The 22,266-nt window shown below is 39.4% G+C and overlaps 1 protein-coding gene across 1 annotated transcript in view; it reads left to right on the plus strand.

Moving 5' to 3' along the window:
• Positions 1 to 22,266, plus strand: part of LAMA3 (laminin subunit alpha 3) — a 121,083-nt gene that overhangs the window by 6,993 nt on the left and 91,824 nt on the right. The window contains exons 3-8 of the mRNA XM_086742264.1: positions 9,863 to 9,980; positions 10,605 to 10,723; positions 12,294 to 12,464; positions 15,481 to 15,578; positions 17,033 to 17,148; positions 21,968 to 22,086. Coding sequence (XP_086598390.1) covers positions 9,863 to 9,980; positions 10,605 to 10,723; positions 12,294 to 12,464; positions 15,481 to 15,578; positions 17,033 to 17,148; positions 21,968 to 22,086 — 741 coding nt within the window. The remainder of the gene's footprint in view (positions 1 to 9,862; positions 9,981 to 10,604; positions 10,724 to 12,293; positions 12,465 to 15,480; positions 15,579 to 17,032; positions 17,149 to 21,967; positions 22,087 to 22,266) is intronic.

Here is a 22,266-nt window from a genome sequence, read left to right on the forward strand (position 1 = left end):
CTGGGCAGGTTGGTCAGTTGAAGCTGGGGCTCTACCTTCCATTTCATATTCTCCTTTTCCATGGGCAGAGAGAGAGAGATTTCTTGATCTCTTACCATGCACAGGTTTTGAGAATAATGTTTGGAGTCTGCTTTTGCCTTAGGGGTCCTTCTGATTTGTCTGTCATCCAGTCAGATCTTCGAGATAGACAGAAAAATACTGATAACATGGTCTAAAAGGGAAGGGACGGCAAAACCAGTGTAATATGAATTAGTAATATGACAGTAACATGAACACCTCTATTTCCTCTGCAGGCAATAGGCAGGTAGCTAACAGTAAAGCCTCTGTATCTGCATTTTAAGTCCTAGGGATGGATTCTCAGCTGCTATAATTGGGCACTGATCCAGTGAAATTAGTTACGCTCTGCAAGTTCGCACCAGCTGAAAATATATGACTATAAATATATGTCGGGGGCTGCAAAATATATATATACCTATGCATATATATTTTGGACAGTAGTAACTGTTTATTGACTGATTATATAGGACAGGATTTCTTGAATAGGCATTCAGTTTAGTTGACAGCAAGAGGAGGAATAATGAAGGAAAAATGTTTCTCTGTGAGACTTAGCTGCCATTTTGTTGGGGGTTCAGGTGCAAATTACTTTACATCTTCTGTTACATGGGGTTTTAATGCTCCTGTCCCTCACATGACTGGAATGGTTCTCATCTTGAAGATGTCTTCATTCAGTGTTTTTGGATCCAGTGCACCAGCAGTGCAGAAATGCCAGACAACTTAAGATAGATAAGTATCAGTAGTTAAACTAAACTGCTGTGGTTATTGAATTTGCGTTTCTATTAATTAAATGAATAAGATGCCTGTTTTCTGGGTTACTTTTCTCCAGCGTACAATGAAAGAAAAGAGAGCTATGTAGAAGCTGATGAATTTTTAGGGCACAGTGTCCATATTAGCCTAGCACAGAGTGGTTGGACCTATCTCTGAGTTGTGTTGCTCTTTCTGTTACACTGTGGAGTTGAGAGGTGTTGCATCCCCTGATGCTTTGTGCTCCTGTGAAGTGAGTTGCTCAGTCTTCTTTCCCAGCAAACTGTAGGGAAGTGTGTCTTTTGGGCTGGGCACAGAGTAGGGACACTGAATGCAGAGCAGGGCGCTGTCAATAGGCATGGGAAGGCAATCACCTCCCAGTAAAGCAGACCTTACCTTGTGAGCTGCTTGCATCTGTCGTGGTCTCTGCAAGATCCAGTGTTTGGTAGTTGGCTGTAATTTGTCTTGCAGTGTAGTCCAGCATATTTGTGACCAACACTTGTGCATCATCATCATCATCCACTTGTGTAGCACGTTGCTCCACCCAAAACTTCTGTTCCCACTGTGTACTTGTTAGTCTCTTTGGAGGACCTGCTGACAGACACCTTATCTTTTATGTGTTGAGTAAACTTCTGAGAAACCTCCTTCCTTCAGAGGAAGGATGTGGACTGAGTGCTGCTTCTTATGGGACTCCTTGGAGATGAACTGCTATGTGCTAAAATTCTTGTAGTTATTAAAGGATTTCTCAGCGGGAGGCTATGTGTTTCTCTTTACTCTGATACTGCTTGGAAAGGTGACTCTGAACTCCCTGAATTGGAAATGAGGGAAACCCAAGACAAAAGTCAAAATTAATTCAAGCCTTGTGATCAGGAAGGGATGATTTTAGTTGGTGGGTGGATGAGGGTTTAATAGGATTTTTATTTATTTTTTTCTTATTTTTTTTCACTTCATGGACGTTATCTCGTATCTGTGTTCAGTCAGTTAAACCTTAATCTTAGGATCTGTTTGAACTTGAGATTCACTTTTGTACATTTTGCCTAGTATTCTTACAGCTTAAATTCATACAGTAATGCACAACAATACTGATAATGAAGAAGAACATTAAATACTGTGATAGAGTAAGTCTACTCAAGTGAACAGGTAAACACTGAGACCCCAATTCACCTTACCTTATTTCAGGCTCCTAAAAATTAAGAACTTAGTGTGTGTTAGTCATGCAGGCTTTCTCAGTAGTTGACGGAGACACAAATTTTCAGAGTGCAATTCCCCCTCAAGTGAGCTGAAATGAAGGTTTTGACTTTTAAGGAAAAATAAGTGTTCTTAAATTTAGATGTGTGCCTAGATACCTTGCAGAACCACAGGCTATATTATTGAAAAAATAGCAGGGAGGTAGTTTTTCTCACTGAGTAGTTGTCCTGTTCTTTATTTTGACAAAGGCACCTTTTTCTACAAAGAAAATATGTAAATGTTTTTGTATTTGGAAAACATGACAAAGCATAATGTACATATGTGTGCAGGGAAGCAATGGGTTGTAATTTGGTCATCAAATATTCACAATTAGAGAAAGCAGAACTTAGTGCAACGTAAAAAACTTTTGATTTGCTGCGTTCCTGCCATTACATCTTTAAGACTGAGAACGGAGTCCCAGCAGAGCCTTTTGCCGTGGTCTGATGACAATGTTTCATTGAACAGTAGCACCATGATAGAAGTTTGAGCGTTCACTACCATGGAGTTGGAACAGAACCCCCACCTGCTGCTGTTTCTGTTTCACAAGGGTGAGGGATGATTTTGAAAGTCAAAATCCCTTTAGGATGTTTAATCTTTCTGCTAGAAAAATTCTCATTTTGCTGTACTTTGTAATATGAGAAAAAGCAAAAACCTTAAAGCAAAAGCCCTGCTTTACTTCCCTTTCTGACTTTCTGTACTATAGTTATGTTTCTAATCAGTCACAGTCCTTCTGAATAATAATTATAATGTTGATCCCTGAGGCAGTCTCTCCATCCTGTTAGCATACCTGCCTATACTGTTGCTATTCCTGACTTGTTTAAAATGTTTGGATCAAATGAAGTCTCATTTATTCCTTTAATTGGTCCTGATTTTCCCAATATAGTTTTCAACATATTTTAAACTTCTGAATCCAGAATGTCTGACTTCAGTTGATTGACCTTCCTCTGACTCTTTGGGTTGACTAATTTTAGCAGGTGTGTCCTCATCTCTGACTTAATACTCAGCAAATATTATAGTAAATACTCCCCCAGGTATTTTTCTGAACTCTGTCTTCAGCAGAAGATGAAGGTTTGGGATAGCGTGATAGTGTATGATGAAAGAGAAGTGTCTAACTGTTACACTTCAAAAAGTATAGGCCACAAATTTTATTGTTACTTTTAGTTACATGCCATTTTTTTACTATGCTTTTGTGGCAGTAATATATTGCTGAAAGACTCAGGCTTGGTGAAGTCTTGTGAACTGATATATTGAATAGTTTTTATGTAGTGATATTAATAGACACTGTGATAAATTAAAGGCACACAGTGGAATGTAATGTACAAATTAGTACTTTTATTAGGGAAGGAGGGAAACTCAACCATAAATTTAAGATAAGTGGTATTGCCTGTGGAGGACCTTGTTCTTTTGTATTATCTGCTAGTCAAAGCCTGTAAACATTTTGTAAAAAAGCCTCACAATTTGGCAAATCTTGTGAGTTGCTTTTATATGGTTGGTATTTCTTATGGGGTTAATTTTTATATTTGGTAGCAATCCTTTATGTGCGTAACTTTAAAAACAATATTTGTTGTTGAGAATATTAATCAGCTATTGCTCATTGCTGTTATTAAAAACAATTGTTCTTAACTTACAAATGATCTGACATAATTTATTAAAATGGATCTGAAGATACAGTTAATTTAACTATCATTCTGTAACATATAGTGTCCTCTAGGACCTCTGCTGTAGGGAGAAACTGTCAAGGTGGTGGGAGTTTCATCATAAGCTACAGTGAATTGAGCTTCCAAAAATAGCCATTGCGTTCATTGTGCTTGACTGTTGAAGACTTTATATTACTGCTGACCCCGAAATTAGACCCAGCTCTGGTGTAGAATTGCATAATCTCTATAATAGCACCAAGAAGTCCTACAAATTAGGGCACGAGAACCACTGCGTAAAGCTTCTGCATCCCTACAGAATTGCCCCAGCAGTGAGACAAACCTTTCCTCTGGAACCCCTGCACAACTCTGCCTGTGCAGCAGTACTGACCCCTGCTCTGCTGTTCTGGTTCACACTAGGGAGAAAGGGGGCTTTTAGGTCTGGGGAAAGTACACTATTGTCCCTGCAGTACCCCAAAATGCGGATGCTAACAGCACAGAGAATCTTGGCATTACTTCATGGTTCTGAGTATTTCAGTTTGTGCATGAAGCTGATTTGGGATCATGCCACAAAACACTGTACTTTGAAGTTCATTGATTTTGGCTCATACCACAGTAAGGTGAACTCTAGGTTAACACAACTTCAGCTGGTTAAATAGCAGCTGTCTGATAGAAGTTTCTAAAAGTTGTAGCAGGTAACGCATGTGCCATTTAGTCCTTAGTCACCCTACAGGCAACTCATTCTGACCTGAGTTGCCAGCCTTAATCAGGGAAGTAGCCTAGCTGCATCCTTTCTTGCTCATATATTATCCTTTAAGATTCAGTTAATGCGTTGTGTTTTCTTAAAATTTTAATTAAAGACCTTTTGAATGGCTCAGTAATTTTTTTCTTAAGTTTGCATTAATAAGTCTATGTCATTAGCTTTAAAATGTGTTTTTGGTATTAATTTGATATTATTTTCAAAATATACAGAAACAATCCTGCAAGTCTTGCTCTCCTTAGCTTTCCTGACACTGTCCTCTTCTGGCTTTTCTTCAGCATCCTTTGAGGAAGGTCTTTGTTCCCACTCACTGATCTCACTTGCCTTGATGTCTGTACTTCTGCTTCTACCACCTCCCTTCATATGCCCATTCCTACACATTACTTTCATTTTGTGATATGTTGTCCTAAATACCTCACTTTCAACTCAATGTAGTAAAAGAAGAACCTCTACTGTTAGCCTCCAACCCTCTACGCTTCTGTATGTTTCCTTCTCGTGCAGACAGTACTGCTGTGCTCTTTTTACTTTGGACTGCAGCCCTCATAGGGGGATGTCTGTCTCCTGGACAACTGAAGTCTGAATTGTACAAATCTTTCCCCATATGAATGGCTTCAGTGTTCTGTGAAGAAACAGGCCATATGTAAGAAAAAAATTATGAGCATTGAGTTGGGCTTTGTCCAAATCCCAGTGGAAAAGTGGCTGCATGAGAAATTTCAGGATAATAACTGACAATCATAGATGTATTTGCCTGCAGTCTTGGCAAAAAGGCCAAGGATTGATTGAACCTGGACAACGGACTACCCTTTCATTTTGAGAAGTGTTCCTTCATTCCAAAATACTGCATGTGAAGCCTGGAGAGCTTCTCACTTCTGGTCCTGCTCATTGACTGTGATAGAGAAAAGACTTAGCATCTCCAGCCATGCCAGTGAGGCATGTCACAGGCGCTGACTTACGTAACTAAATAAAAGTGTAGCTTTTTAGCATCAGTGGCTAGTTAAATGAAAAAGTAATAATACGACACATCCAGCGCTAACTGTACAATGTTGGAAGTCCTGCTCTTATTCTTGGCTTCTGCACCCCAGACTGTGAAGCTGGCATGCAAGGAATGACTTTTGCAGGCTGTGCAATGGGAGCCTTTCCAGTCGTTGTCACTGTTTATGCGCTGTGAGCATTGCTGTGTATACGTGTATGCAGTTAAACTGTATGGAACACATTGAGTGGATCTAGTGCCTCTCAGATACTATCCACACGTGCTTTTCTCTGCATCTTTGCCATAGTTGCTTTTCGATACACCCAGAAGAGTAGCTGACAATTGCCAAAAAGGCTGGTTCAGCTCTCTCTCATTGGCATTTTTCATATTACAGTTTAATCTGCAAAACAGATTGTTGGAGTTTACCAAATACTGACTGTCAGGAGTGTTTTATTAAGTTTCTGGATCTGCAAGGGTGCCTCAAGTCCTACTGAGAGGTTACTGAAAAAGGGGGTGCTGACCTCTCTGCAAGCACGAGAAATCAAAGCCTTTCATTTTAACCAGAGTACATGAGATTTTTATTTCATTTAAATAAATTGTTATTTTTATGTCTTGGTCTTTGAGAAAAATCAATGCTCAAGAGCTTAAGGCTTTATTACATTAAGAAACTAAGGGGCATGCACACGACAACCCTGTGAAATCAGTGGCACTAAGGTGTGTTCCGGAGCAGGTGCTAAGCACAATTCACACTTCCTTGAATCCCACTCCTGCATTGGTCCATGTCTGAGCAGTTCAGTTCAGGTACTGAATGATCATCAGATTTCTGCCTTTTTCTCACTTGCTTACGAACATATCCAGCAAGTAGAGAAAGGTGGCATGTCTGCTAATGCAGGGCATCTTTTGCAGAGGTCCTTCAGTGCAGGGACCTCTCTGTCTTCTGCATAATGTGCAACATCAACCCCCCAGCCCCAGTGACATTATTCAAGATAATGTCAGAAACCTAGAAGAGTCATATTGTGCTGAGGGAAGTTTGGGTGGTGTAGATATATCTGCTAATACAGTCTGAGAAAATACTATCGTGCTGGGAGCAGCTGTTTGCTGTACTTGTACAATTCAGATGACGTGAAAAGAGATTTGGTTTGGTATCTCTTTGAACACATCTTGAGATATATAGAATGCCTCTGATAGACGATCTACTTGACTTTTACCGCACGCCAGGAATTTTTATTCTTCGTGAGCCAAGAAGGGAGAACAATCCTCCGCTACATGTGCAGCACACAGCATAATGATTGTTCAGAACATAGTTTATTTTTCTTTTTTACTAGTTTGTGTCCAGCATTTAACTAACAAGTCATTCCCGTATTTTAGTATCCTGTATTAAGACTATGGTGGTAGGAATGGAGGAAAATATACTGTACCTTTGTATATGCACTTATTTTTTCCATTTGTTTCAGGATTCAAATAAATCTGGGAAATTCCTCTATTTAAAGAGTTGTTTAAACTTTTAAGGAGAAAATTGAGAAAAGTTTTTTAATGACTGTTATTGTAATTTTTAGAATTCTCCTGAGAATACAATGTGTCATAGGAAATTTTCTTTCTGTTGTGTTAAAATAAATAGTATGCATGCTGTCAGAGATCATGAATATTGTATCGTCAATAATAAAGGTAGAGTGTGATTCTCATTCAATTTAAATGAGCTCTTTAAAGACAGTCTTAAATTTGCATATAAGAGTTTCTATAGAAATATTTCTATCTTTATAATGTAATATTAGTAATTCCTAATGCTGAATTATAATTTCTATTCTCAGATGAGCAAGATATTTTGCTCATTTTACAGGGTGATTTTTGAAAATGTTATCCGTGTTTTTATAAATCTTCAAGGCCACTGCCTGCAAGAGTATTTTAAATCAGACCAAACTGGAGAGAACAGGAAAAGGTCACATCAATATGGAACTGGTAAAGTTCCAGCTGTTAACAAGCCATCACGTTTGACCCGTGTTGCAAGGTTACAGCAGGATATAGTGTTGGGACATTTACAGGAATACATCCTCTTTCACGCATGCATTTCCAGAGTGGGTTGTTTCCATTAGTGGAAACAAAATACTGTCTGTACTTTTAAACCTAATTCTTTATTCATATAAGAAAACTGTCAGAATTCTGATTAAGCCATATTTCAGATTTTTTTGTGATTTTTTTTTTTTTTACTATTTTATACTTGCACCAAAAGAGCAGTTGTTTTAAATGCTTGCTTATGTTTTTAACAGTCCTTTTGAAAAATGGTTGTTTTTTTTAATGAAAGAAATTTGACTTAAAAGCAACCAAATACACATTTTTTCAAAAATGAAGAAACTCACTTCCTTTTTTCCCAAAATTGAATGACTGAAGAAAAACACTGCTTTGAGTTTATTATGCCTTTTTTTCAGTGTAGATCTTATTTCTGTCAGTGCAATGGGATCAAGATTTAAATTAGTGAAATGCCAGCTCAGAATATATAATTAAAATTGGTTTTAATGGTTGCTAGGTCTTACCTCAGCTTACGTCTATCTTTAGCTAGGATTTATTTGCTAAGCCAAGGATTATTTTTCTTCCATTGTTGCCTTATCAGATCTGGAGAGAGATCATTCATCAACTTGATCAGTATTCAACCATAGTGGCAACTTAGATTTTCAGGTGCTGTTCTGCATCCTTGACTCAGATCAGGACCAAGTCATTGACACCCGTATGAAGTCATAAGCAGGACAGGTGATAGGGTTGGTCACTAAGTTTCAGTGATACATCATTATGAACAAAGACTAATTTAAGTTTTATCAAGATATATCCCTTTCCCCGTTCCGAATGTGACTGTACAAACCTGAGCAGTATTTCAGACTATGAGATGTAAGGTGAGCTGCGTGTGAATTGGAGGTTTTCATCTATGCAACAGTAGTTTGAAGTTTCCATACATTTTTTTCTTCCGTTTTGTGGCTTGCCTAGGAGTATGCACAGTGTGCCACTGGGAGACAGTTCTTGCACTGGCAGGCTTGGTAGAGGAGTGTGTTGCGGAATTCCTGAAACAGTACACGTATTGGACAGCATTTCAACTTAGGCTTAAGCAAATTCCACAGCTGCATTGCAGATGGGACATACAGGTGTTTGATGTGTGCCACATGCTGGTTCAGCTGTTTTACTATTGCATGCCTTCATTTTGGCACTTTATCCTTTAGATGCTTATGAAAGGTGTGACACTTCTCAGGGTGACACTGATGTGGAAGTGAGCGTGTCTCATATTTCTTCAGCCGTGTGGAGGCACTGTGGCAATGGAATTCACTGCTGCTGTTTTGCTTATGCTTATGAGAAGGTATCACCTGTTAGGAGACATGAGACAACACTCAAAGTCAGCACTTTGAGTAGCATCTGAGTAAAAGAATATAGTAACTGTATGACAAGCTGAAGCAGACGTCATCTGGTTTTTTGGAGAGTAGGTATAAGGTCATTGTTGTAATTATTCCACAACATGACTACAAGCAATGGGGTCCGGGAAAAGGCAAGACCTTTTCTATATGCTTCTTTTGTTTCCTCTTGTGCTTTCTAAACCATTTGTCTTTGTTAAATCTGTACTGATCAACACACAGAGTATTACCCACTCTTCTTAACATGCGTGTAAGGACTCCCAAAGACTTTAAAATATAGGGGAAGCAAGACTATTAATGGATAAGCGGTTACCTGCCCAGTGTAAACCTGGTTTGAACAGAACAATGCCCCTTGAGAGATTCAACTGGCAAAAAGCAAGAACATGAAACACTTTTTAAAAGGAATTTAAAAACTATTATGCTTTCCTGGGAGGATACCAGTCTTCACAGTGAATGACCATACTGGATGACATGTTATAGCTGTATGGCCAATATTCCTACTCTGAAACTTGCCAGTCAAGTAGTGGAAGTCTTATCAGGAGGCAAAATTATCTAGAAATATTCTTAAAGTGAGGGAATGAGGGAACAGCTGGCTTAGATTACTATCAAACACAACCAAAGGAGTCCCATTTTGTCTTACATCATTGTGATTTTTCTTGAGTACAAGCACAATTACATGATTGGAATGCAACACAGATATACGAGGATGCTGCAAAAGTATCTTAGTTCGTGTGAAGAACTAAGAAGTTCATCTGTTGAGATGCTGACTTTTCAAGGTTAAGTACTATACCATTAACACACCCAAGCAATCAGTCATGTGCAAAACAGAGCTGTTCTGAAGTGTAAGAGATGGCATTTAACACAATCCTATTGCAGCTTTCTTAATGTATTGGAGCACGTTACCAGGTGAGGTAGCCAGCTGAAAATCTGGCCTGTTATTTTAGTGGGAATGAAACTGCAGAGGATAACCTTCTCACTGTACCCTAAAGAAAAAGTGTTTATTTGCATTAGTTTTAGTATTGCAATACTTCTATAGAGTTCAAAAAGCTCCTAATAAGTTCTGTGTATGTTCCATTACCAGCTTTTCCATGTTGCCTATATCCTTATCAAGTTTGCAAATTCTCCTCGTCCAGATCTCTGGATCTTAGAGCGATCAGTGGACTTTGGAAGAACTTACACTCCCTGGCAGTATTTTGCTCGTGAGTATCACTCCTTGTGTCACTGCTCTTTTGTGGACAAGTTTCTTTAATCATTCACCCAATAGCAGGAAAATCAGACCATGAGTCTCACTAGAGATTTCAACTGCAGTGAAGACAGTGAACGTCAAATACATTTGTCTTATCTTAGTTATCCACAATAAATTAGTGACAAGAGTGTAACTACAAATGAGTATGATATTTTGAAAGTGTAACTCAGCACATGAGTATTTTTCAGTCTGCTGGGAATTTTTGATTGCTTTGTTTGTCGTAGGTTTTGGGTATGTCAGAACTACAGTTTCCCTCATCCCGTGGGACCCTGGAATTCCTTGCAAAAATCAAAATGAAATACAGATGCAAAATCTTGGAGTACATATATAGATTTTTTGGTGTCAATATGAGAAATATTGTGCCATATCTTGTCAGTCATCATTGAATTGCTTAGGACGAGAAATTATTTGTTTTCTGGAATTTCCATTTTCTGTGCTGAGTGACACAATCACTGTTATTATTCAGTTACAGGGGAGAATTTACCTGAAAGCACAGGGGATACTTCTTCATGAATCTGAATTAGAACAATAGTGTTTATTTTCACATATAAAAATAATTTTGTTCTCACTTGACTAGACTCCAAAGCAGATTGCTTGGAGCGCTTCAGAAAGGAAGCCAATCTTCCAGTGAGGAGAGACAACGATGTCCTTTGCACCACAGAGTACTCGCGCATTCTGCCTCTTGAAAATGGAGAAGTAAGTGCTTTTAGGAAAGTAATGTGTAACGCTGGGAGCCAACAGCATTGGTTTTAGAAGTTTACTGTCTCAGTAAAAACCTAGATCTGGAAGTAATTTTTCAGCAATGACTGCTTGATTCTACATTAATAAGTCCATAACCAAGCACTTAAGTAGCTGGTGAAATTTTGGGAGGGTGAGCTGGCACCTCCTAACTTTCACCATTCCCTGTGGGGGTGGGGGCTGCTCAAAGCCATCTGTGTTGATTTTTATCATTATTTAGGTACCTTACTTTAGCTGCGTGCATTTGAAGGTGTTGACCACATTTTCTGAACGCTTCCAACGTACATAGCAGAACTTACAGCATCAGAATTGCTCATGGGAGTAAAGGCTGTAGAAACACGTATTTACCATTCAAGAATAAGTAGCTATTTGAGAAAAGAATACATAAAATGATACATGTTTATAATATAATACATATGTTTGGAAAATGTTGCCTGATTTTAGCCGTTGTTCCTTGCTAGGTAGAACTGTGGCTTGTGTTATTAGAACGAATGTTAAACTCCTGGCTGTGCTGATGGCTCCTGCTGACATTCTCCTTTTATGGCTGGTGTGGTTAGAATCCAGATCTGAACTCCTCAAGAGTTATCCAGAGTTTTGAGCATATGGATCTGGGGTTGCAGTTTCATATTCAAGTAGAATTTATTAACTTATCTGTAAAATTTTCCCAATAAAATATTGTAAAGAATAATTTCCATAGAAGAATATTGATGGTGCCATCCCCCTATTATGTACTGTGTGACGTTGCCTAAAGGAATTGTGCTGTAATCAGAACTGTCACCATTCCTTTGTTACATGCTTCAGAGTGTAGGAGACATTTGAAAATAGAAGTCTCTTATCTGGATAGGTACAAGTAAATGAAACTCTCTTACTCAGTTGTGTATATGCACACTGGATTATTAATTTAATAGAGATTCATGATTGCTAGACTGCTGGCATCTGTTTCTTTAAAAAATTAAAAAATACCAGAGCCCTTGTTTTGAAAGTTAGATAAACCTGCTTTCATGTGAGGGGATTTTCTAAAGCAACACTGTGTACTTTCTTCCAAAAGACCATTAATGCGCTCCGAGGCACTGGAGCTGGTAACAATAATATTTTCCAGGAATGTTTGTGCCTTAACCCAAAAATAAATGTGCTTTGGGAAAGAGCCAAAACCAGATGGTTTTTACTCAGGCAAAACTCCCATTGACATGATCAACTGTTAGTGTAACTATTTGCAACTAGTCCTATTGTTTTTTCCTATTGAAATGTGTACTTTTTGTGTATTGTACCCACTGTTTTTAAAACAGATAGAGGCACTTTTTTTTTTTCCTCAATATGCAACATGGGTAATGAGCATTCAAGAGAGTCCAAGACTGACAACATTATTTTTCCCAATATCTTGGCTTCAGTGTGAAATGTGTAGTTGTTACTGCGAATATATTCAGAAACAATAGTAAGTTTTTAGATTATTTTATTAATTTTTCTCTGTGCCACTACAGCCACTTGCAGTTGATATGTTTTAACAAAAATGTGCTTACTTCTTTGCTAGATTGTAGTATCTTTGGTAAATGGCCGCCCAGGAGCAAAAAACTTCACTTATTCCCCTAGTCTTCGAGAATTCACAAAAGCAACAAACATCCGTCTTCATTTTCTCAGAACAAATACGCTTCTTGGACACTTGATATCGAAAGCTCAACGAGATCCCACTGTAACCCGTAGAGTAAGTACTGTTTTCACCAAGATACACTCGACAATCATATTCAGCATGTTAGAGATCAAAAAATTATCTGAATGTTTTAAATTAATCCTAACAATTGACATTTATAGTGACCCACCTTTAAATCCCCGTATTTTCTCTAGGGTCATTTGAGACAAGAGGGTAACTGAGTCAGCACAGTTTTATGGAGGGGAAGTAATGATTAATGATTTTGTAACAGACCATCTTCTTTCCCTGTTTTGTATATGGAAGGAAGTTGGGTGCATCATGAGAGCTATGAGGAACCAAAGCAGAAATCTTTTAAACTATCTATCTTATGCAGTGCCAAGGAACTAAATAGCTTCAGCTTTATTTGACACTACTATCCCTTATTTATTCAAATAAAGATTTTTAGGAAACAGTACCTGAGTTTCTGAAGGAGCAGGAATCAAAGGGCATACTCAAAAGTTACTATCTTTTCACAATTTTTTTGAGATGCCTAGGTGTTTTCAGTGGATTTTGGGCTATCCAAGAGCTTGAAAGCCAAAGTCCCACTCACATTCATTGGGGAGTTGTAAGGAAATTCATTTGCCTTAAGGGAACACTACATAGAAATTAATATACTTAGAGAGATTGCAGAGTTTGTATTGTATTGTTATTTTTAACCTTTTAATTTAAAGTGAAGCTTCGGTAACAATTGGAGGAAACCCAGGGGTGAGGCATTGCACAAATGTGTGTGAGAGTTTCTGCATCGAAAACTGTAAAACTATTCCAGTTACTCGATAGCACTCCCGTTAAGTACCTGTATTGCCTTAAGTAAATTTTAAGGTGTTAGTCACAGGCAGATGTAAATGCAGTATTTCGTTTACTTGGCAAGCAGCACAGCTCTAGTGTAAGAAACTTCTGATGATATCATACCCATGGAATGTAGGATAGATTAATAAAATGTTGAGTGTTTTATTAAATTGTTAAAAGTGAGCAAAAGTTTTCATTGTAGAGACCTTACAAGTCTAGGAAATAGTTAATATTCTTAAGGAAAATATTTTTGTTAAATTTATTATTGAAACAAATGAAAACCAGAACCGTTCTGTACTCCTATCCAAGTAGCTACCTGGCTTCCCCTGTTAATGGTTTGGGTTCATGACACATTGAATTATGTAGAATATGTTTATTTCTAAGGTATGGCAGTTTGTCCCATTAATTGTTTGGACCTATTACTAATTTGACTTATTACTGACCAGTGACAGTACAGTTACTGTTAGTAGCAAAATGTAGCTCTGCAAAGCTGTATGAAACTAGAAACAGACTTGTAAAGACTATTATACCAAAACCCACTGTCAAATATGTTGATGAGAGTCAGAGTGATAATTTCTAGCTGTGCTGAAGTTTTACTTGAAAGTTTTACTTACAGTGTGAAAATGGTATGCACAGTTAGAAATGAATGTGTATATCTGAATAGATAGTTCAGAAGGCAAAAAAATTTCCTAGTCTGTATATCCCACCTACTGTTCTTCACCTGCCTAGAGCAAAGAGAGCTAGTTGGAAAAGTTCTCTGCCTTGTGGAAGCATCTTGTCTGTGCCAGCCAACTCTACCTACATAAAAGCAGAGTGTGTATGCAACAGAATCACAGAATGGTTGAGGTTCGAAGGGACCTCTGGAGGTCATCTGGTCCAGTCCCTCCGGCTCAAGCAGAGCCGCCTAAAGCTAGTGGCCAGGACCATGTCCAGAGTGCCTTTGACTATTTCCAAGAAGGAGGACTCCAGAACCTTTCTGGGCAACCTGTGCCAGTGCTTGGTTGCCCTCACAGTGAAAAAGTGTTTGCTGATGTTCAGAAGGAAACTCCTGCATTTCAACCTGTGCCCATTGCCACTGGGCCTGTCACTGGGCACTGCTGACAAGAGCCTGACTCTGTCTTCTCTGCACCTTCCTTTCAGGTATTTACATGCATTGATAAGTTTCTCCCTGAGCCTTCTCTTCTCCAGGCTGAGCAGTTTCAGCTCTCTCAACCTTTCCTCATAGGACAGATACTCCAGTCCCTCATTGCCTTTGTGGCCCTTCACTGGAGACTCTCCAGTGTGTCCATGTCTCTCTTGTAATGGGGAGCTCAGAACTGGACCCAGTACTCCAGATGGGGCCTCATCAGTGCTTGAGTAGAGAGGGGAGGGATCACCACTGAGAGAGGCTATATACACCACTTAGAGGGGCTGTATTGTGAATAGCATGAGCACAGGAGATGTCAGTGCATAATGTTCTGACTCTTATTCTCTTCATCCTCCAGTGGCATTAAATCTGCCCCTTTAATTTTTTTGGGGGGTACCTAGAGACCAAGATTTACAACCAGCTCTCCGTTCTGCCTGCTGCTTTAAGGAGACAAGGAAACAACTTCTGAGCTACAAAAATGTATGCAGAAATTACTATTAATATGTATACAGTCATGATATTTTCATTGAGTTGAACTGATTAGATTTTTATCTTCTGTTGCCTGAATGCCTGCAAGGCGTGAGGATGAGATACAAAGTGTTTCAACTTCAGGTCACAATTCCAAATCCAACTTGAGTCATGACTGGTTTTGACTGAGCTGGTGATTTCAAGTCTGTTTCTAATATTTAGTGATCATGTCTGACTGAATGGGGAAACTGCACTGCCTATACCAGTGTGTCTGATTTGTTGAGCAGACCAAGGTCTCACAAAATGATACTTTGACAGTACTTTACATCTCCATCCTCAAGCTGGCTGTGAACAAGCTTTGGGCTTGGGTACTGGTGGCTGTGTAGCTGCTGGGGAATGGAGAGCTACAGCAATACGCATTTGGTGTGAGCTGCTATGAGGCACGCCATGGGCACTGACTTTGATCTGCTGGTACTCATACTGAGACATAGACATCAACAGAGATTTGACCATTGTATTGCCTGACTTTGGTCTTTGTAAAGTTATGCCTTGAAAATCCTGATAAGCAACATTTAACAATCCGATGTTGATATTTCTGCCATAGTACAAGTAAGGAAAGTTCTATATATACTTCTTGTGCTTGTTCCATAGTATTACTACAGTATAAAGGACATCAGTGTTGGTGGTCGATGTGTTTGCCATGGCCATGCTGAAGTATGTAATGCAAAGAGTGCTGAAAACCAATACAGGTAAGTAAACTGAGCATAACATTAATTTCACATGAGAAAAACGATACATGAGTGTTTTCAAATTACCTTTTTATTATAGCATGATGTAGTCTTACAGGGATATTTTATTGTATTAAGAAAACCCTACAATCTGCTAATAATTGATGAGAAAATTGATGAAAAAGAGCTACTATATGTGAAATACAGTGAAAAGTCTTTACTTAGATTTTTCTTTTTAATTGAAGTAAGAGTTTGACAGATTGAATAATTTTTTAGAAACCCTTAGTTCTTTTCGGAAAACATGAGTTGACATCACCTTCCAACAGCAGGAACTAAGAAGACAACTGAAGAACAAAGTTAGTGCACTTCCTGGAGATATTGAGCACTATAACTGAGCTCAGCCAAGATCCAATGGCTTTTGATGATTAGTAGAGAAAATAAAACCAGGAACTGAATGAACTGTCCCTTTCCCTGTGAAGTTCCCTTTCCCTCTGAAATTTATGATCTCCATATTGATTTCACAAGGAATTAGATCAGGCTTCTTGGCTCATCTGCTATAGGAAAGTGACTGTGAATAATCAGACTGTCTAAAAGCCTAGTTTAAACCAATGGTTGCTCTTATCCACAATGATATTGAAATGAACTTTTATCAGGACAATACAATATTTTCAGTTGTGTTTTAATGAAGAGTAAGTGGGCAGATGGGTGCCTCATTTCCAGATATCTGTGCTAGAGAAAAGTAAGTACAGAAGGTTTGAAATCTATGGGAATAGGATGGTTATACTCAAAAATTGCATTGCCCCTTAGCTATTAGACTGCACATATAAGAAAGGAACATTGGAAAAGGCCTCTCCAGTCCCAAGGTCTCTTGTTACTCCTGGGATTTAGTTGCTATGCATGATGGTAAGCTCATAATGAGAATCTGCCCTTTAATTAGGCTGTTCAGCTACATCAAAACAAATATGAACTACATTTTCTTGATGAATAGTGTGCACTACTTTAAAAATAATGAGGTCAAGTTGTGATCTTGATTTATTAAAAAGACTAATAAAATTATTGTAAACAAAGCATAATGAAGAAATGATGATAGTATGAATATAAAGGTGATAAGTATTTTGATTTACTGTAGATCAACAAATTTGAGCCTTGGAATGAAGCTAAAATCCTAAACTGTTATAATCATCTTGATTTAATATTCTAGAATAAAGTTTCATAATCCAGTCTATTGAATCCAATTATAAATGCTCTCTATAAGTAATTTGTGCTAACAAACTCATAATCACTTGATTAAAGTAATCAATCACAAAGAATTTTAGGAAAGTTCCAAAATGTTCTAGTATTACTGTTTGACCTCTTTGCATGTGAGCTTATGTCATGTCCTTTTCACACTATGTGTAAGTCTTGGACTGCAATAAAATTAAGAAAAAAAACTTTAAATCCAGGTTCAGTAAAATAAGAGGCTTTCATTTCTGTAGGTTTCAGTGTGAATGTCAGCATAACACTTGTGGGGAAACCTGTGATCACTGCTGCCCTGGATATAATCAGAAACAGTGGCAACCTGCAACAGCTGGGAGCACAAATCTATGCGAACGTAAGTAGTCTAAAAGATGTTAGCTTAAAAGGGACATTGACAAGTGGGTGGGAATTAGCCATAGCACATGTGTTCATGGAGCACAATTAGCACATTGAATGTTTTAACATCTTTTTTCTTTACTGAGAAAATTCTTTCCATACAGCAGTAAGGAACAGATGATGCAGTGAATATTATTTATGCTTTCCTCTCTTATCAGGGATGAAAAGAGTCATTTTTGTGAGAGTATTACATGAGAAAAGTGGAAGTTTTCATGTCATACATTGAGTCACCATCTCTCCCTGGTCATAGCTGTCTGCTAACAGATCGTGGATCCCCATTAGCACAGCAGAGACCATAGGCATCTGGTATAACTTCAGACTTTGCCCATCATGGAGCACCTTGGTGTTCAGGATGCAGAAAGATTGCTTCAGGTTGCTGCTGCTTACAGCTGTTTGCACTGCCCTCCTTTCTCCTGCTGCTGATCGTTCATCACTGACCAGGTGTCAGTGAGCACAAAGACGTTCCTGGTGAGGAGTCCAGGCAATTCCACACTTGTACCCCTTCCTGTGCACGTAGTTGGGATTTCAGAGTGCTTTAGCCCCACAGACTGAATAGTCAAGCTGGAGGGGCCCATTGACCTTTCTCCCACCTCCCCTGTGTTTTCATTCTTTTGTTAAAGAAAATGATGGCACAGCCCCTCTTTTGGTCGAGGGGTACGTACTGTCACGCACGGATGTTTTGCATCCTTCTGGCCAGAAACCAGAGAGTGTGGTACAGGCCGTGTTGCCATCTCTGTGCACATCCTATTCTGAAAAAATGTGTTGGCAGCCTGCGGTTTCCTTTATGTGTGGCCTAATTTATTTTCCTCGCCTACCTTTCCTGAGAGCAGCGTAGCCAGCAGGTACAAACCATTAAGAGGGAAACCTTATTTGAAAGCCAAGGAGATGTACCTATGTAATTAGTTTGAGGAATAAAGAGATGGCTTGTTTAATCAAAACTGCAGTATTAAGCCTGAGTGTTGGGTGGCAGAGAGCAAGATGATTAAAATGTTTGATAGGAGATAGGCATGTTGGGACACAGCTTTTGGACAATATTTGAAACCTCATTTAAATTCCCCTCTTTGAAGGGAAATTTCTCTCTTTGAAAATAAAACGTTTTCTGCCAGGAAAGAGAGAGACAAAGAGCATAAATAATGTCATGTATTTTAAAGAATGAGTTTATAGATGATCGTCTACAAGATTCTGAGCCAAAACAACTTTGCTTCTAACTATTTAGTATGGATTGCTCCTGGCGGTTTGAGGTGATTTGTTGAGAGCATTTGCCAGGTGCAGACCTCTTATCTTGGCAGCTTGTAGTGAAGGAATTAAAGCAGCCTCATTAAGCTTCCCAGAAGCCTGGGGTCCGTTGAGAGAAACTGATTGAAAGAGGTTGGTGGGAGCTTGTTGGGATAAGCCCAACTTTTTGCTATGAGTTTCCCAGTACTGTGTGGGTCAGCAAATGGCCCAAAGTGATGAGAAGATCCTTGGTGAAGTAGAAGGGGTTTCTATTCCTCTGTGAGAGAAAATGCTATTACTATAATCAGAGGAAATAATTTCCCGTTGCTGTTGGAAGAGATACTTGTGAGCTGTAGCTCGCAGACGGTTTGGCCCTAGAGGCAAGGAGCTTTTATTTACATTGTAATTTTTTTTTTTAAATGCTCTCTTCTTTCTTTTTATGACTTAGTATCTTAAACCGGCATCTCATTTGTGCAATGTTTTATTTTTTGAAGAATTACTTGAATTAAAAACCCCAGAGATCTTCACAGGCTATCACAGCCTGACCAGGGAACCCAGTCTTGACCTGTCTGGCTCCTGTCAGCAGACCATAAGGGAATCTAATGGTAGGCCACCACCTCAGCTGTGTTGTTGGTAGTTTCTAGGAAAAGGCTTCCTTGTCCAAAGCTGTTCAGATGTAAATCCCTTCTCTTGTCTGTGTGATCACGTAGCAAGGCATAGAGAATCAGTTGTCCCTGAGTTATGCTCCCAGTTGTGCCAGGTACTTGGAACAGAGTTTGGAAGCATTACTTCCCATACACTTCCCTCATCATTAAGATAGCAGGGCCAGGGCATTTAGCTTCTAGTTTGAGGTACTTTCAGGAACCTGTTTCCCTCTGGAGAATTTTATTTCCTTGTCTAGATGAAGGAAGGATTTCCCTAAACATGAAGTCATAGCTTTATAAAGTCAGAACTTCAGAAGTTTCCTCAGAAGGTTTCCCTGGAGTGCTGTAACGTATGTAATTAAAAGCTCACCTAGCGCCTAGATGCTTGGGGAAGCTTTTTTAGCTTCTTGCATTCTTAAAAAAAAAATCCTGTTGTTCCTCTTCAGCAAGGAAAGAAGATCAGATTAGGAAAAAAAGGACATAGGATGATTTTATAGCAAAGCCATGGTCCTGCCCTTTGATTTTATTCTGTTGGCTTGCTACTATGATTGGTTCCTACTCAGATGTATGTTATAGTTATGGAAGATTTCAGTGAAAACACGCAGAGGTTTACATGAGCAAAGGGAAGAGATTAATTTTAACTAAGATGGGAAGATTGTGAGATACACATAACTGTAAATCCATCACTCCTTACTCAGACTTTGTTTGCAGGAACTATTCAAAATGTGGAGCTATTTTTCAGGTGAATTCTCTTCTGCAAGCAAGACACAAAGATTGGGCTAGTTCTGGAATTTATATTGCTAGAACTTGTTGCCAAAAGTAAAACAGCAAAGGCTTTTTGGGATTTAGGTCTCCCACCTTGGTGGAAGGAGATCAGTGAAGCCAGCTGATGCAAGGCCACAAGTGGATATATCAGTGGATGTATTTCAGATGGCCAGGTCGGGGGCCAAAAAGGACTGTGGTGGGTTGACCCTGACTGGACACTAGGTGCCCACCAAAGCCATTTGATCACTCCCCTCCTCAGCTGGACAGGGAACTTAATTTACTGTCAATGAAATCAGAGTAGGATAATGAGAAAATAAAAAATGAGTCTTAAAACACCTTCCCCCCCCACCCCTCCCATCTTCTTGGGCTTAACTTCACTCATGAATTCTCTACCTTTTCCCCACAGGGTGACGGGGAATGGGGGCTGTGGTCAGTTCGTCACATGTTGTTTCTGCTCCTCCTTCCTCCTCAGGGGAAGGACTCGTCACACACTTCCCCTGCTCCAGTGTGGTGTCTCTCGCACAGGAGACAGTCCTCCATGAACTTCTCCAACATGAGTCCTTCCCACAGGCTGCAGTTCTTCATGAACTGCTCCAGCGTGGATCCTTTTCCACAGGGTGCAGTCCTTCAGGAACAGGCTGCTCTGGCGTGGGTCCCCCACAGGGCCACAGGTCCCGCCAGGAGCCTTTTGCAGTGTGGACTTCCCATGAGGTCACAGCCTCCTTTGGGCATCCACCTGCTCCAATGTGGGGTCCTCCATGGGCTGCAAGTGGATCTCTGCTCCACTGTGGGCCTCCGTGGGCTGCAGAGGAACAGCCTGCTTCTCCATGGGCTGCACCACAGGCTGGAGGGGAATCTGTACTCCGGCATCTGGAGCATCTCCTCCCCCTCCTTCTTCAATGACCTTGGTATCTGGAGGGCTGTTTCTCTCACATCTTCTCAATCCAATCTCTGGCTACAGTTTGTTGTGCATTTTTTCCCCCTTCTTAAATATGTTACAACAGAGGCAGTGTCACTGATGGGCTTGGCCTTGGCCAGCAGCAGGACTGTCCTGGAGCCAGCTGGCGTTGTTGCTATCCAACATGGGGGAAGCTTCTAGGAGCTTCTCACAGAAGCCGCCCCTGTAGCCCCCCTGCTACCAAAACCTTGCCACGCAAACCCAATACAGATGCTTTCAATAGGTGAACTTCCTAGACTGAGGCGTCTGTGCGGCTGATGTTGCCTGCAAGTAAAGCCTCACAAGTATCTCTCTCTCAATCCCTTCCCAGCACTGCAATCTTAACATGTTAGAAGTATAGCAGAACATGTATGTAGAGATGGATTCAGAGACACTGTGAGTTCAGCTGTTACCTTTGTTTGACTTAACAAAAGGGAAAAATAAAGGAAGGGAACTAACCACTGAAAGTAAAATTTGTCACAGCTAAGACTATAAACAGCCATAAACTGGGGGTATGAGTTGTCTCAGTCATTTAATTCTATCCTTTTGTGTATAATAATAATATATTGTTGGTGGTGGTGTTATTATTGTTCTTCATACCATACCTCTTTAAGCTATACTTCCTTTTGAGTCCACAATTCCCAGGTAGCAGAATGAACTTATACTTAAAATTTCTCCATTCAAGAGACAGCAGCTGGGTAAACGTATAGCCAAGTTTGCTGGTATATCTGTATCTGTGGCTGAGTATGAGAGTTCTTTGGTGTCGGTCTTTTTATTCAAATGTATATATCTTATCTATAATTGTTTATTTTAAATAAAAGTTTAGTGCACATAGCTTCAGGCCAGATATATGTTTAGACATGGAAAAATAGAATAAGCATTTGGACATGTTTTTGATAATTTAAAAAAATTGCTGAGACCATTCTTCTGGAGCTTCCTAGTTCTACATTTATGCATAAATATATAGTTTTGATATGGTACAACTGTTTCCTCCTCTGACAAGCCTGGCAGCAAATGTTTTGCTCACGTCTACATGATCTTACCATATTTCTGGTATGAAAATCCAGTTGTTGATAGGTAAATATGTGCATTTAAGCATACTCCAACATATCTGAGTGTATGTATATATAACAAAATCTAAGCTTCTTTTTCACTTCTGCTACATTACTGAATTCCAGCATTATAAAGAAAGCTGACTTGGAATATTCCTTTTTCAGCCTGCAATTGCCATGGACATGCCACTGACTGCTACTATGATGCTGATGTTGATCAGCGTCACGAAAGCTTAAACATCCATGGGCATTATGAAGGTGGAGGAGTCTGCATTAACTGCCAGGTAAAAAGGTTGTTTTTGTCAGTTTAAATAAATTACATTTGAAGAAGGGCTACTGAAGTTGGACTGTGTCCAGACCAAAAGTTTAGAGGCTGAAGAGTCTAGATAGCTCTATTTCTCTAGTGTTGTTACTTGTACTCAAAGCAGGGCAAAAGGTGTCTGAAAATAATTACATTGTACAAC

Source organism: Chlamydotis macqueenii, chromosome 2 (genome assembly GCF_036417535.1).
Source record: "Chlamydotis macqueenii isolate bChlMac1 chromosome 2, bChlMac1.mat, whole genome shotgun sequence".
In the NCBI taxonomy this organism is placed as follows: domain Eukaryota; kingdom Metazoa; phylum Chordata; class Aves; order Otidiformes; family Otididae; genus Chlamydotis; species Chlamydotis macqueenii.